Below are 12,486 nucleotides of genomic sequence, written 5' to 3'. Positions count from 1 at the left end.
CTCTCTCTGGGCCCAGCCCCTCGGTAACTGGCCGCCGGGTCCCTGAAAAGCCACTCACCTCCAGTCTCAGCATCTTCATCAGAGGAGGTCACCTTCACAGGACCGACCAGCTCCAGAAACCTACAGACCCCTGCATCCCTCCATCTGCACATGGCAGGAAGTCGAGGACTGCAAATCACCTGAGCTCATCAACTCACGCACCGTGTCGAAAGTAACGATGTTCATTCTAAGCCATTTTCATAAATAAAACGGCAAAGAGGCCAGGGAACGGCACTCCCTCAATGACAAACACCCGGCATCACAAAACACTCTTAAAACAAGTGCCCCATGTTTTTCTTCCCCAAAGAGCTGGCAGCATTCAGGGCCACCCTTTCCTCCTGACCCTCTGCCCGCCCCAACTCCGCCCCAGCAGGGGGCTGCCTACTCCCCACCTTCTCCCAGGAGGCAGCCCTCACTCGCTGGGTCTACGCTGAGGCTCCGTTGGGGGTGACCGTCCACAACCAAAAATCCCATCGAATGCCATGACTCCCAAATTCCAACCTCTTCCAACCTCTCTCGCAAGCTCCTGCCTTATATTTAACTACCCACCTCTGATGTTTCCTCTGGGAATAGGCATCTCAAACTTAACGTGTCCAAACACACACATCTGTCCCCACCCTCACTGCCCACCCAGGGAACGTTCCACCTTCTCCCGTGTCATTGTGGTCCCGAATCTCAGTCCCTCTGGGACTCCCTGGCCTTGAGCCTATCAGCAAGTCCACAGCGCTCCACCCTACGCCGGCACCCCAGGCCCGGCTACCTGCCCCCGCCTGGACGCTGCCCGTCCTGCCCTGGCCACCTCACCCCTGGCCACAGACACAAAGTGCTCTCACAACGCAGTTCGGATTCTACCGCTGCGCTGCCGAAAACCCTCCAAAGCCTTCCCAGCGCACCTGGAATAAACTCAAACCCCCAGCACACCTGGCTACACGGCTCTTTAGCCAGCCAGCCCCCACCCATCCCCCGTGGCCCCCCCACCCCCGCTCGCCCACTCCGGCCCAGGAGCCTCTCCCTGACCTGCCCTCGGGCCCCTGCACTGGCTCCCTCCTCTGCCTGAACCCGGGTCCCAGGCGGCACGTGGCTCCTTTCTCATCACCCAGGTCTCACTCGCCTGCTCGGAAGGGCTTCCCGGCCGGCGGCACCTGCTGGTCCCTCGTCCACTCCTCCATCAACTTAGCGTGAGAAACCCTGCCGAGGCTCCGCTTGTTCGTCCGCTGCCTGCTGCCCAGCACGACGAAGCACCCTGACAGCCGGGGCTCTGTGGAACTGGGGGCCCCCAGCTTGGACCCCGGCACCCCAGCAGCCTGGCTCACTGGCTCAGTCCACACCTGGAAAGCATGAGTGTGATCGGGCCGCCCCCTGCATCAACACCTCCACCAATCAAGGGGTTTAATTAACATCACTTGGTTGAAAAAAATGTGACGTAAAACTAGATACAACTGTCTAAAGAAGTCTTTAGAACACTATCGATTTCTAAAGAGTCGTATTTTGGCCACATTTCTAAAAACCATGGTTTCAAAAGCGTAAATGGTCGAGCTCTTCAGAAGACAATCTTTATCAAAGACCTGAAAGTGCTCAGCCCAGCAGACGCACACAGAGTGGACACAAGGACAGCCACCTAAGGGTCATTCGTGACAGACCAGTGCACATCAGCACAGCAGCCTGTCACAGGGGCCTGCGACGAAGTGTTGGCCCGAGGCAGTGGGGGACCAGGCGGACAAAGGGAACTTCAAAGATCACTGAGGGGTGGGAGCTGCACTCCAGACTCACGCAGGAGAAGGCGGGCCACAGGGCCCCTCTCTTTCCAAACTTCCTAAAGGAATAAATCTAATTTTATGATCAGAAAAAACAGGTGAGGAAAGAAGCCATTTTCAAGTGACTAAGGACTTTAATAACACAGTTACATTTGAAAATCCATCAAGAACACTTCCTTTCTAATTCTTCAAGTAAGTGTCGTGGTACCTAAGATGCTACTATTTCACAGCATCTTTACAGATCAAACAGGCACGCATCAGGCCTGTCTCTCATGTGCTGGGCTCACTACCACCCAGCGTCCATCTGCATAAACCTTATGAAGGTGAGCTCCCCTGTGAGAGGTGTAAAAAACTCCTTTAAACTCCTTTCCTGAGCAGCTGTCCACATACTTCAGCACAAAGTCTCGGAGTGGAGAAGCTGCCTTCTCGCCTTCTCCCCGTGATGCTGAGACACGGCCGTGTGAGTGGTGTGCGCTGCCCTCTCCCTCCCCGAAGCTCACAGGCTCCTCGCTGACCCCACAGGCCTCTCTGCCCTCTGTGGAGTGTCCAGCCAACACCTGCCACTCCGACCAGCGGACACACACCTGGCAGGCCGCGCCCAGCACTGGGGAGGAGGGCTTAGATCTCCTGGCTACTAGAGTCCCGCCCTGTCCACTTGGTGTCTACTCAGACCACTGACCACCCCCCCCCCAAAACAAGTCACTTGAGAGCTAGAACCTTCTTACCGCTTGCCCCTAAGTTCTAAAATATGACATCCAATTTGATACGGTCGTAAGAACCGTTTTAGGATTTCCCCAACCTCTGGAGCTAGAGAACATTCGGAAACAAGCCCTGGAGGATACTAGTTCCCCAGCGTCAGCGCGGATATCCCGCGTCCTCCTCTTCACCTGGTCACACGTCTCCCGAGTTTGGGCTCAAAATCAGCGTGCATGTCCCTTCCTCCCAGGCCATGTGGAAGAGGCAGAAAATTCCCATCCAGGCTCTAACTTCAGGAGGGAAGGACAAAAGTCCAACTCAGCTTCACAGGGCTGCAGAGGGGCTCTGCAGTCACAGGCCCTGCTTCAAGCCCCGCTCACGATGCCCACGCCAGGAGGGTGGGGAGCTCCCCCGGCCTCCATCCACGGCCTCCATCCACGCCCATGAAGCAGCACGGACAGGCAGGCAGCCGGACAAGGAAGCCGGACAAACAGGGGCGACGTCTATGCACTTCTCAAATGGGGGCGGGGGAGGAATCTAAATTGTGGACATTTTTTGTATCTCTTTGTTTACTAAAGGTTTTAATTCCTTGGTGTAGCTATTCGAGGATATATAAAATTCAAAATTTTTAAGACTTCCCTGGTGGCGCAGTGGTTAAGAATCTACCTGCCAGTGCAGGGGACACGGGTTCGAGCCCTGGTCCGGGAAGACCCCACATGCCGCGGAGCAACTAAGCCCGTGCACCACAACTACTGAGCCTGTGCTCTAGAGCCCGTGAGCCACAACAACTGAACCCACGTGCTGCAACTACTGAAGCCCGCGTGCCTAGAGCCCGTGCTCCACAACGAGAAGCCACCGCGATGAGAAGCCCACGCACCGCAACAGAGTAACCCCCACTCGCCGCAACTAGAGAAAGCCCGTGCGCAGCAACGAAGACCCCAACGCAGCCAAAGATAAATACGTTTATTTTTTAAATTTCAAATTTTCTTATTCAAAGCGTGCACAGCCCTACCCTAGAAATATAAAGTTTCCAATTTTCAATCATGACTTTATAGCACTTGCTCTACTTCACGGAGCATTAAAGAGCAATTATTCTAAGAAAGAAGCTCTGAAGTGCATGCATCTGTAACTCACAGGCCAGGAGCCAGGGTCCCCTCAGGCCCAGCAGGAAACAACACAGTTCAGTCACCCGCCAGGCGCACAGCACCCAGGGCAGAGGGTCCTGCTGCAAACAGCTCCCCTGTCCTTTGCTTTTCTTACTTGGTTCGACTGTTTTATTTACTATCAAAGGCCTGATTAAATAAAAGGCTGCCGACCTCCAGCCTGAGACAAATTTCACAGGTGAGAGCACTGAACGGCGGCTGAATCAATCAAGACAATCAAGAAAACCTGAGTCTCCTGCTGGCCATCGACACGAAGACAAGGAAAAGTGCTTCCGAGACCTATGCACATTACCCCAAATCTCAGGCAAGTTTCTCCAGAGTCCTTCAAAATCTCTGCTTCAAGATTTTCAAAAACGGTTTTAATTATGTTTTGATCAACTCACATACGACTAGTGATTTATGAAAAAGCTTTCTTAAAAGGTATCATTTAAGATGAGGAAAGCTTACATTTACACTGAAACGGGCTCGGGAAGCATGTCAGGAACCACCGGCATCTCATTACGACTTCAAGGAAACAGACAGGTGCACCGCTGCTCTTTCCACTGAGCCGCTTCCCCCCAGGGCGGGGTCTGAACCGAGCCGCTCCAGTTCCGATCAAACACCACTGCGGGGGGCGGGCAGCGGCCAGAGCCCAGGCTCCACCCCACAGGCTGGGGGGCGAGACAGCCGCCCCCTAGCCAGGAGACCACTTTCCCAACTGCTTCCTTCCAGAGCCCTCGCAAATAAGGACGCACCCCTCATGCAGTGGTACTCAGAAAGTTGTCTCTTCAAACCCTGGTGATTCCGCCACAAGGGCAGGGCCCACTGCCCTGGAGCGCAATGAGAAGAGACACCCCGGAAGGGCCTGAGGGACCCCTTTCCTGGCTGTTGCTAAAACGTGAGAACCACCAGCTCCGAAAGACACCCACCTACGTGTGCAGCCTCATCCTGATGAGTCCACATCACCAAGACGGCTACATCCACCCTAAAGACGATGCGGACAGCCAGCTTCCAAGGTGGGACAGAGAAAAAGGAAGAGTGACCGCCTGCTTGCCCGCCACGGGCCTCGCCTCCAAGCCAGCGGTGTGGAAGCAAACTCAGAGACACCACCTCTGCTACGCTAAGCAAAAATGCCCAGTGCTGGCCGGGTACAGCTCCCCAAAAGTTTTTTGTTTTTTATTTTTTTCAAATGTCACTGTTATCTAAGGATGTCAAGAGAAAAACTCAGTGAAGGCCTCTGGCCTAAAGTGAGCCCCCTGCCCAGGTCCACTCTCTCTGCAGACAGCTGCACCCCCTTGTCCCCCACGGCTTCCAGGACATGTCCCCCAGGTCTATGGCCCACCTGTGATGACAACCTCAGCAACTTTCTCACAGAACCAGAGCTGGCCACCACACCAGGCTCCCCGGTCACTGAGAACCTGTCCAATCTGGGCATGGTTCTGATGGGAATAAAACTGTGTTTTAGACTTTGCTACATCTACAGCAACATACTGCTTGGAAACCAGTGAGAAACATAATGGAGCTGAGACAGCGTGTGGATAAACGCTACTTGACGGTGGCGCGCACCGCTCCTCCGGATGCAGTTTCACAGTGCTTCACAAAATGGTCAAGCTCACTTTCCACCTGGGGAAACTGAGACTCCAAAGAACCATATGTTCTGTCCCAGGTCAAGAGTGCCCTCAAGTAACAAAATCTAAACTTCTAAGAACATCCCTTGTGCCAAAGCACTTCTGCCGAAGCCGGCCACCAGACGTCCAGAGCCCAAAACTCTGGGGCTGCCACCCGGCTCAGGATCAGCCTTCCCAGAACTCAACCCGGTCCACACAGCACAGTCTGCTACCCTGTACTCTTTTTCCCCTTTCCCCACCATCCAATAATTCTTTTCACCAAGGACGGGAACCCCTGCCCTAGACCTCAGCAGCCTCAAGAGTGTTCATCTTAAGCCACCAGCCCCATGCAAACATTCCCGAAGCCCAGGTATGGAGGAAAGGTGTTCTATCCCGGAATGAGAACCAACACTTCAGCCAAACCTTAGACCCACGGGAGAACAAATTCTCTGTGAAAGCAGAACAGACAGACATACACTGCTGAAAATGCAAGAAAAGATAACCTTTAGAAATAAGCATCTCTAGCGTAACATCGATCTCAAAAGATCTCTTAAAACCATTTGCGCACACGCCAATTTCGGTGTCGCATCACTTTTCTCTCCTTTCAACTATAATAATAACGTTACTTCGACGTTATGCCTATTCTAAGCTGTACAGAACTAACTAGTGCTTTTCACTGTTCTTGGGTCCACTGCCTTTGCTGCAACAATCTCTCTGAAGGCTTATGTGTTCTTATCATTCCCCACAGCAGATAAAATTGAAACTCTGGTACCCTTAAGTGAGTAAATTAATTACAATAACATCAACGTCTCTTTACACAACTGTCCTGACAAGGAATATCGAGACTGAGTTTACTGAAACCAAGTTCAACACGTGCTCACGGTGGCTGTGAGGATGAAACATGCAAGGCCTGACTGGCCCTCAGGGACTCGGTGAAACCTCTGTCCCTCTGTTTCCCCCCTCGGACTCTGACCTACAGGGAGGGAAGGCACTGGGAGGGGCAGGCCTCTCTCAGCCACGCTCCAACTGCCAACAGTCTGTTACTTCACTTGACACCTAAGCGTAGCTTTGAAAACCCTGCCCACCCCTAATGCCTGAGTACTAACAAGAATGAGTTATCATCCAAGCAACAGTTATTTTTACAAGTTAGTTCCACCTCCACTTTGTACATTTTTATGATGAAAAATTTCAGTGAAAAGGAAGCATCAAACAGAATTTAATATTTTCCGATTGACCAATTATACGAGGTAACTAGAATATTCGTAATCTGTCACTTTGATTTAAAGAACTAATTTGTGCTATTTAAAAGAAGGCACTCTGCTGTGGGGCACTGGTAGTAATTTTAACTATACTTTTTGTGCTTCTTCTGTTACTAAGGTGAAGCAGCGGAATTAATCAGCGCTCCAAATCAGTAGATCAACTGTGGGGGGAGGGGAGCATGAAGAGATGAATGCGAATCTTTTATTTTCTAGAAAGCATTTGGCCCCTTTAAAGCACAGCTCTCAGCATTTGTCACCCAAATGTCAACATGAGCTGTTCTCTGCTCTCACACGTGGGACTAATGCAAAGACTCGTGAGAACTCATGCAAAGAGTCAGCGCTTTTACAATTTTCTTCAAGGAGTCACCTACTTGTCACAGGCAGACATCTCTAACACACCGCTAGCACAGGAGATGAGAGGGAATCCAGGGTCAATCGCAACGAAGATGACAGAGGTGCCCTTTCCAAACCACAGCTTCCTCCCCCCAGAAGAAATAAGGTAGCGAAGGCTTCACCTACGCAGAGGCCCAGACCAAGGGGATCCAGTCAACCCCAAACAGCCACACCTACAGGCACCATCCAGGCAGGCCGGGGGGTGGGGGGGGACGGGGGACACGACGATGGCCTCCGCCCCGCCCTGGGAGCCAGGCACAGCGCGCCGGTCTCGCAAAATTTACTGACGAGCTCACACCAGTTTTCAATAACAAAAGTGCAGCGCATGGAACCGGCCTTGCTAGGAGCGAGGAAGGTGCCGAGGACCAATGAGGAGGTATTTTAATAAGTAGGTAAAAAGTATTTTGACATTTTCCATAATGTGCTACAACCACGAATTCTCTTTTTTAAACGTTACTGAAGATCAAACATATCTTCCACTAAAAGGTCAAAAGACACATAATGAGCAAAACACAACCTTTAATAAAACCCTCCTACAAACTCAAAAACAAACAAACTGTGCTGTAAGGGGCAGCCCGCACATCTCAAGTAACTTACACCCCCACTCCTCCCCTCACAGCAGGGGGGCTCCCACAACCACCCAAAAACGCTGCTCTTGGCTGGAGCCTCCCCTCCTCCCACCCGTGTGACATCAGGTCCTTGCCAGACTTCACCACGGCTCCAAACCTCACAGCACTTTGACAGCAAATCCTTCCTTCCAAGACGCTGAAATCCTCTCAAGGTGACCAACCGTTCTTTTCCGAAAGCATGGGGGACACAGGCACAGGACGTGCTGTTTCTACCACTCCTGTACGGCGGCACACGTTACTACACAGCAGGGGAGGAGCGCTCCGAGTCCGCGCAGGCGAGGCGGAGGGCATGGAAGGGAAGACAGGGAGCCTCCAGTGCTGGAGTTTCTCTCTGCCCAGGAAGCCCGAAACAAAGCAGCGGGACACGTAATGCCGTGGGGGACCTTTCGCTGGCGAACCTAAAGAGCTGCCGAGATGACGGAAGATGGAGCGTGGGGTCAAGGAGGCTCGCGGTCCTCCTGCACCGTCTGTACCTCCGAGGGACCCGCTGATGGGAGAGCACGTGCCCACCGCTGACTTCACTGGTAATAATCAAGGTAACCGGCATCCTCTAAGTGAGGACGCCGTGCAGAACGACACCGTGCCTACGAGGAGTGCTGAAACACGGCTGCAGAGCGGGCGTGAGGCAAGGGCTCCGACCAGGAAGGCTGTGTGCCCCGCGACTCCTCCAGGCTCACCTGGGAACTCTGCCATCCTGGTGTCAGCAGGGCAGCGAAAGCTTTCCGTGCAACCTTGCCCAGCCTCGTGGAGGGGGCGTCACTCCGCCGACCTCACCAGGAAAGGGGGGTCCCTAGCCCACCGGCAGGGGACACCAATCACAGCCCAGCATAATAAACGAGCAGAAGAGTTCAATGAGGACACAGACCACATGCCTGATCCCAGAAATCAGAGAGGGAAGTGCCAAGCATGGGAAAGCCACGGGCCCAGGCTGAACGACCCAGTAAGTTGTCCCCGGAGCACCAGCTGCTACTGCTCTCCACCGTGCGGGGACTGGGCAGGGGCACGCAGGGCCAGGAAGGGAGCAAAGGACCCACTTGCCGGACTGGCAGTCCTGGCAGAGAAGCTCTGCAACGCAAAGGACTAAGCTGGAGCCAAGCACTGCACCAGATAGGAGGCCCCCACTGCCACATCACACACACACACTCGCATGCCCAGGACCGTCCCGCGCCGAGGCAGAGGCGCACCACCGCTCGCAGCAGGCCCACGCAGGGCCCATGACCTCCGCGTCCTGCCAGCGCGACAACTTCCTGGACGCCCAGCTGCGAGGCACGAACGCACTCGCCCGGCGGCGCGGCCACTCACCTGGGGGCAGCTGGAAGTTCTGGATGTTGGTCGGGTTCTGCGGCGGCTGCGGCAGGCGTGGGGCGAGGACCGTGGGCGTCAGCGTGGCCCGGATCCCGCCGGTGGTGGCCGAGGGCGTCCTGGGCAGGCTCTGGGTCACCGCGCTGGTCGAGCCCTTGGGCAGCCCGGTGGGGGTACCGGGGGCCGGCGGTGGGAGGCCGGCGGCGGCGGGCAGAGCCCCTTGCATAGTTGGCCCGAGGATCATGCCGGCCCCCGCGCCGGCCGGGCAGCTGGCCGCCAGGGTCTGCGGCGGCGGGGGCGCCGGCTGCAGCGCAGTCTTGGGCGAGTCGGCCTTGGCCACCTGCGCGGGCGCGGCGGCGGGCCCTGGCTGACTGTTGGCGGCGGGCGCCGGGGCAGAAACGGGCGCTGGGGCCGGGGCGGGCGCGGGGGCGGGCGCGGGGGCGGGCGCGGCGCTGCCCCCGTTCTGCGCGGCCACCGGGGGTCCGGCCGGGGGGCCGGGCGGCCGGGCCAGGCTGGCGGCGGCGGGCGGCGCCGGCGGCGGGGCGGCGGCGGCGGGCGCGGGGGGCGCGGGGGGCGCGGCGGGCGCGGGGGGCGAGGGGGACGCGGGGCGCGGGCGCGGGGGGGGCGCCGAGGAAGGGCGGCGTCTGGATGACAGTGGCGGCGGCGGGCTTGGGCGGCGGCGGCGCGGGCGCGGGCCCGTTGTGGAGCAGGCTGACAGCAGGTGCGGCGGCGGCGCGGAGCGAGTTCCCCAACGAGGCGCTCCCATTCAAAGTTTGCGCGGCGCCGGGGCCGCCGGGCGGGCCGTTGCGGGCGGCGGGCTTGGCGGCGGGCTCGGGCGCGGCCGCTGCCCCCGGCGCACAGGCCCCGGCCGCGGCGCCGGCCCCGGCCCCGGCGCCGGCCGCGGCGCTCGCGCCGGCCTCGAGCGCGCTCAGCTTCGCGGCGGGCCCTGCGGGGACAAGCGAAGCAGCGCAGTGAGGACGCGGGCCCGGCCGGCGGCCGCCCGCGCTCAGGCCGCGCCGCGCTCTACCTGCGGGGGGCGGCTCCGGCGCCGCTGCGGGCGCGCCCTCGGCCGGCACGGCTCCGGCTCCGACATGGTTCCCGAGCGCGCCGGCGGCCGCGGCCCGCGCCTCGGGCGCGCGGGGCGCGAGGTGGTGGTGGTGGGCCGCGCTGGCCGCCAGCTGCGACTCGAGCGAGCCCACCAGGTCGCTCACCACTTTCTCGTCCACCTCGCTGTTGAAGAAGACCTCGTCCAGCAGATCCGAGCCCGCCGCCATCTTTCCTCCTCGGCCCGCCGCCGCCGCCGCTCGGCCGGCGCTGGGCGGGGAGGAGGCTCCGCGCGGGCGGGCGGGCGGGCGGGCGGCCGCGGGGGCGGGCGGGGGGCGGCGCGCGCCGGGCGGGGCGGGGGCGGCGGCCGGGCGGGGGGCGCGGGCGGCCGGGCGGGGGGGAGGGCGGCGGCGGCGCGTTGCGCAGGCGCGGCGGCGCGCCCGCCCCCGCCCGCCGCCCGGCGCCTCGCCATTGGCCACGGTGCCCCCCGCCCGGCCGCCCGGCGCCCCACGATTGGCCGCGGCGCTCGCCTAAAAGGCGCGTCCAATGGCTGCGAGCGGCAGAGGCCGGTGCGCAGGAGGGCGGCCGGGGCTCAGCGGGCGGGTGGGAAGCGGGCGGCGGGCCCGGCGCTCTTGGGCCGGCGACGTGGGGGTCGCGACCGCCGGACGGGCTAGAGGCCGGAGGGCAAGAGGACGAGACGGGCAGGGACCGTGGCCGGGACCTGGTGGGGGCGGCGGCAGTGACTGGCTCTTTGTCTCCGCTCGCTCCAAAATGGCTGCGGCCGGGGCTGAGGGGAGAGCCGGGCGGGCGGGCGAGGGATCCGGGGACGCCGTGCTCCCGGGACCCCAACGCCCGTCATGGAGTCGCCGCCGCCGCCGCCTGCGGGGACCCGGCGCCCGGGAGGGTGCGGGCTGGGGCCGGGGGCCGAGGCAGGGAGGCGGCCTGGGCGTCGGCGCCATTGCTGCCCGGCGGGCGCGAGACCCGGAGCTCGGCGCACCGGGCGGGGCGAGCGCTGGCCTGCCCCTCGGCCGGGCGCCTTGGTCCGCCCGAGATCCGGCGTCTCGTGCCGTGAGGGCCGCTGCTCGGGCGGCGGGGGCGGGGCGGGGCGGGGGTCGGCGCCCGGGGCCGCGCCAGGGTGACTCATCTTCTCCGGCGGCGCGGCCCCCGGACACGAGTGTGTGTAAATTACTGGGTGAGACGGCGGCGCCGGCTGGGACCAGCAGCTCCCGTAGGGAGCGTCCATCCTGGAGGTCTTCCTCGGGTCCTTATTTCCCGTTCTGTCGTTTTGACGAAGTAAGTTATCTAAACCTTACGAGCACCTTCTCTGTAGAAACAGTTCACGTAAAGTTCTCTCCTGCGTGTTTTCGGGGTTTTTTCACCGAAAGATGGTATTCTGGGACATGCCTAGGGGTTCTCTTCTCTCCCCTTTTTTTGGGGGGGTGGGCGGGGGACCCAGAGAGGTGCCTCCAGCCTCGCTCCAGCTGAAGAGCCCGCGCCGCAGTCACACGGACCGCAGCACAATGCGGGAAGCTGTTGACACGTAAATGATCTTTTCTAACCGCCTAACAAAAGAACCCGCCGGCCCCCGCGAGCCCCACTCACGGGGCGGGTTTAGACAATGGGCGCGGCGGTTGGAGCCTGGAAAGGGGCCTTCATGGGCCAGTGTTGGGGGGAACCCTGCGAAGAGAGAACCGGAATTTTGCACCCGAACTTGAGTGCCCAGAAGGTGGAACAAACCTGGGGTGGGGGACCTTGCACGCGGGGTGCCTGCGCGCCATCCCCACCGCTCTTTGAGCCCAGCGCGGGCGGACAGTCTGGTTTTCGAGCCAGAGCAGAAATGTGGCATTACGTGTAAAATCTCATCATCTTTAATGTTGACAACTCATTAGAAAATGTTCAGGTGGGCCAAACAAAAGCAAGCTGACTTCAGCCCCGGGTGCGACCTCCGTAGTGGGAAACAGAGGTGTACACCGTAGTCTACACTCAAAACACTCAGATCGGAGTCAGGGTAGAACAGTTAGCAGCCGTGCTACTGGCCAGATCACTGGCTGCCGCGAGACCGTGACCCCCGGGTTCTGAGGCCCGGGGGAGGGGGTCCCCCTCCCGTCCGCCCCTGTAGTTACTCCGATCTTCAGTGAAGGGAGGAGGTGGTGCCATCTCAGGCCCCTCCTGCTTCCCCACAGTGCAGGGACTTCCTGCGTCCTCTGAAGGCCCGCCAGGACCCCTCCAACCCTCCGCGCCGCAGTGGTGCTGACATCACCCCCAGAGTCCTCCGGGGCGCCCTCCAGTCCAGCAGGAAGTGTGCGAGGTGAAGCGTACGTGCGCCGCCTTCCCCGCCCCACCACGCCCCACCCCGCTCCACCCAATTCTTCCAGAGGGGTCGCCCGCAGAGAAGGTGGGAGTTACCGACTGCTTAGGCACTCTCCCGCGTCTGGTGCCCTCCAGAGCACGGCCCGCCTGGAGAGCGGGGTGGGGGCGGAAGCCACGTGGCTCCTCCCCTCCTCCAGATAGGAGGGCGGGGAGACGCTATCAAACTGTTAACCTTGGCCACCCTGGGGACTTGGGGCATTATCTTTGAATATCGCTCTGTGGTTTTACTTGCTTCAACAAGCAGCTTCCCT

General features: G+C 59.6%; 1 protein-coding gene across 1 annotated transcript in view; it reads right to left on the bottom strand.

Moving 5' to 3' along the window:
- The window catches only part of TAF4 (TATA-box binding protein associated factor 4), a 72,122-nt gene extending 61,969 nt beyond the window's left edge, over positions 1-10,153 (bottom strand). Inside the window, 2 exon segments of the mRNA XM_032606697.1 lie at positions 8,822-9,428; positions 9,430-10,153. Of these exon segments, the coding sequence (XP_032462588.1) occupies positions 8,822-9,428; positions 9,430-10,095 (1,273 nt within the window). The 5' untranslated portion in view covers positions 10,096-10,153.
- Positions 10,154-12,486: the final 2,333 nt, after the last annotated feature.

The sequence above is a fragment of the Phocoena sinus genome, chromosome 15, assembly GCF_008692025.1.
Source record: "Phocoena sinus isolate mPhoSin1 chromosome 15, mPhoSin1.pri, whole genome shotgun sequence".
NCBI lineage: Eukaryota > Metazoa > Chordata > Mammalia > Artiodactyla > Phocoenidae > Phocoena > Phocoena sinus.
This window is presented reverse-complemented; position numbering and strand designations above follow the sequence as displayed.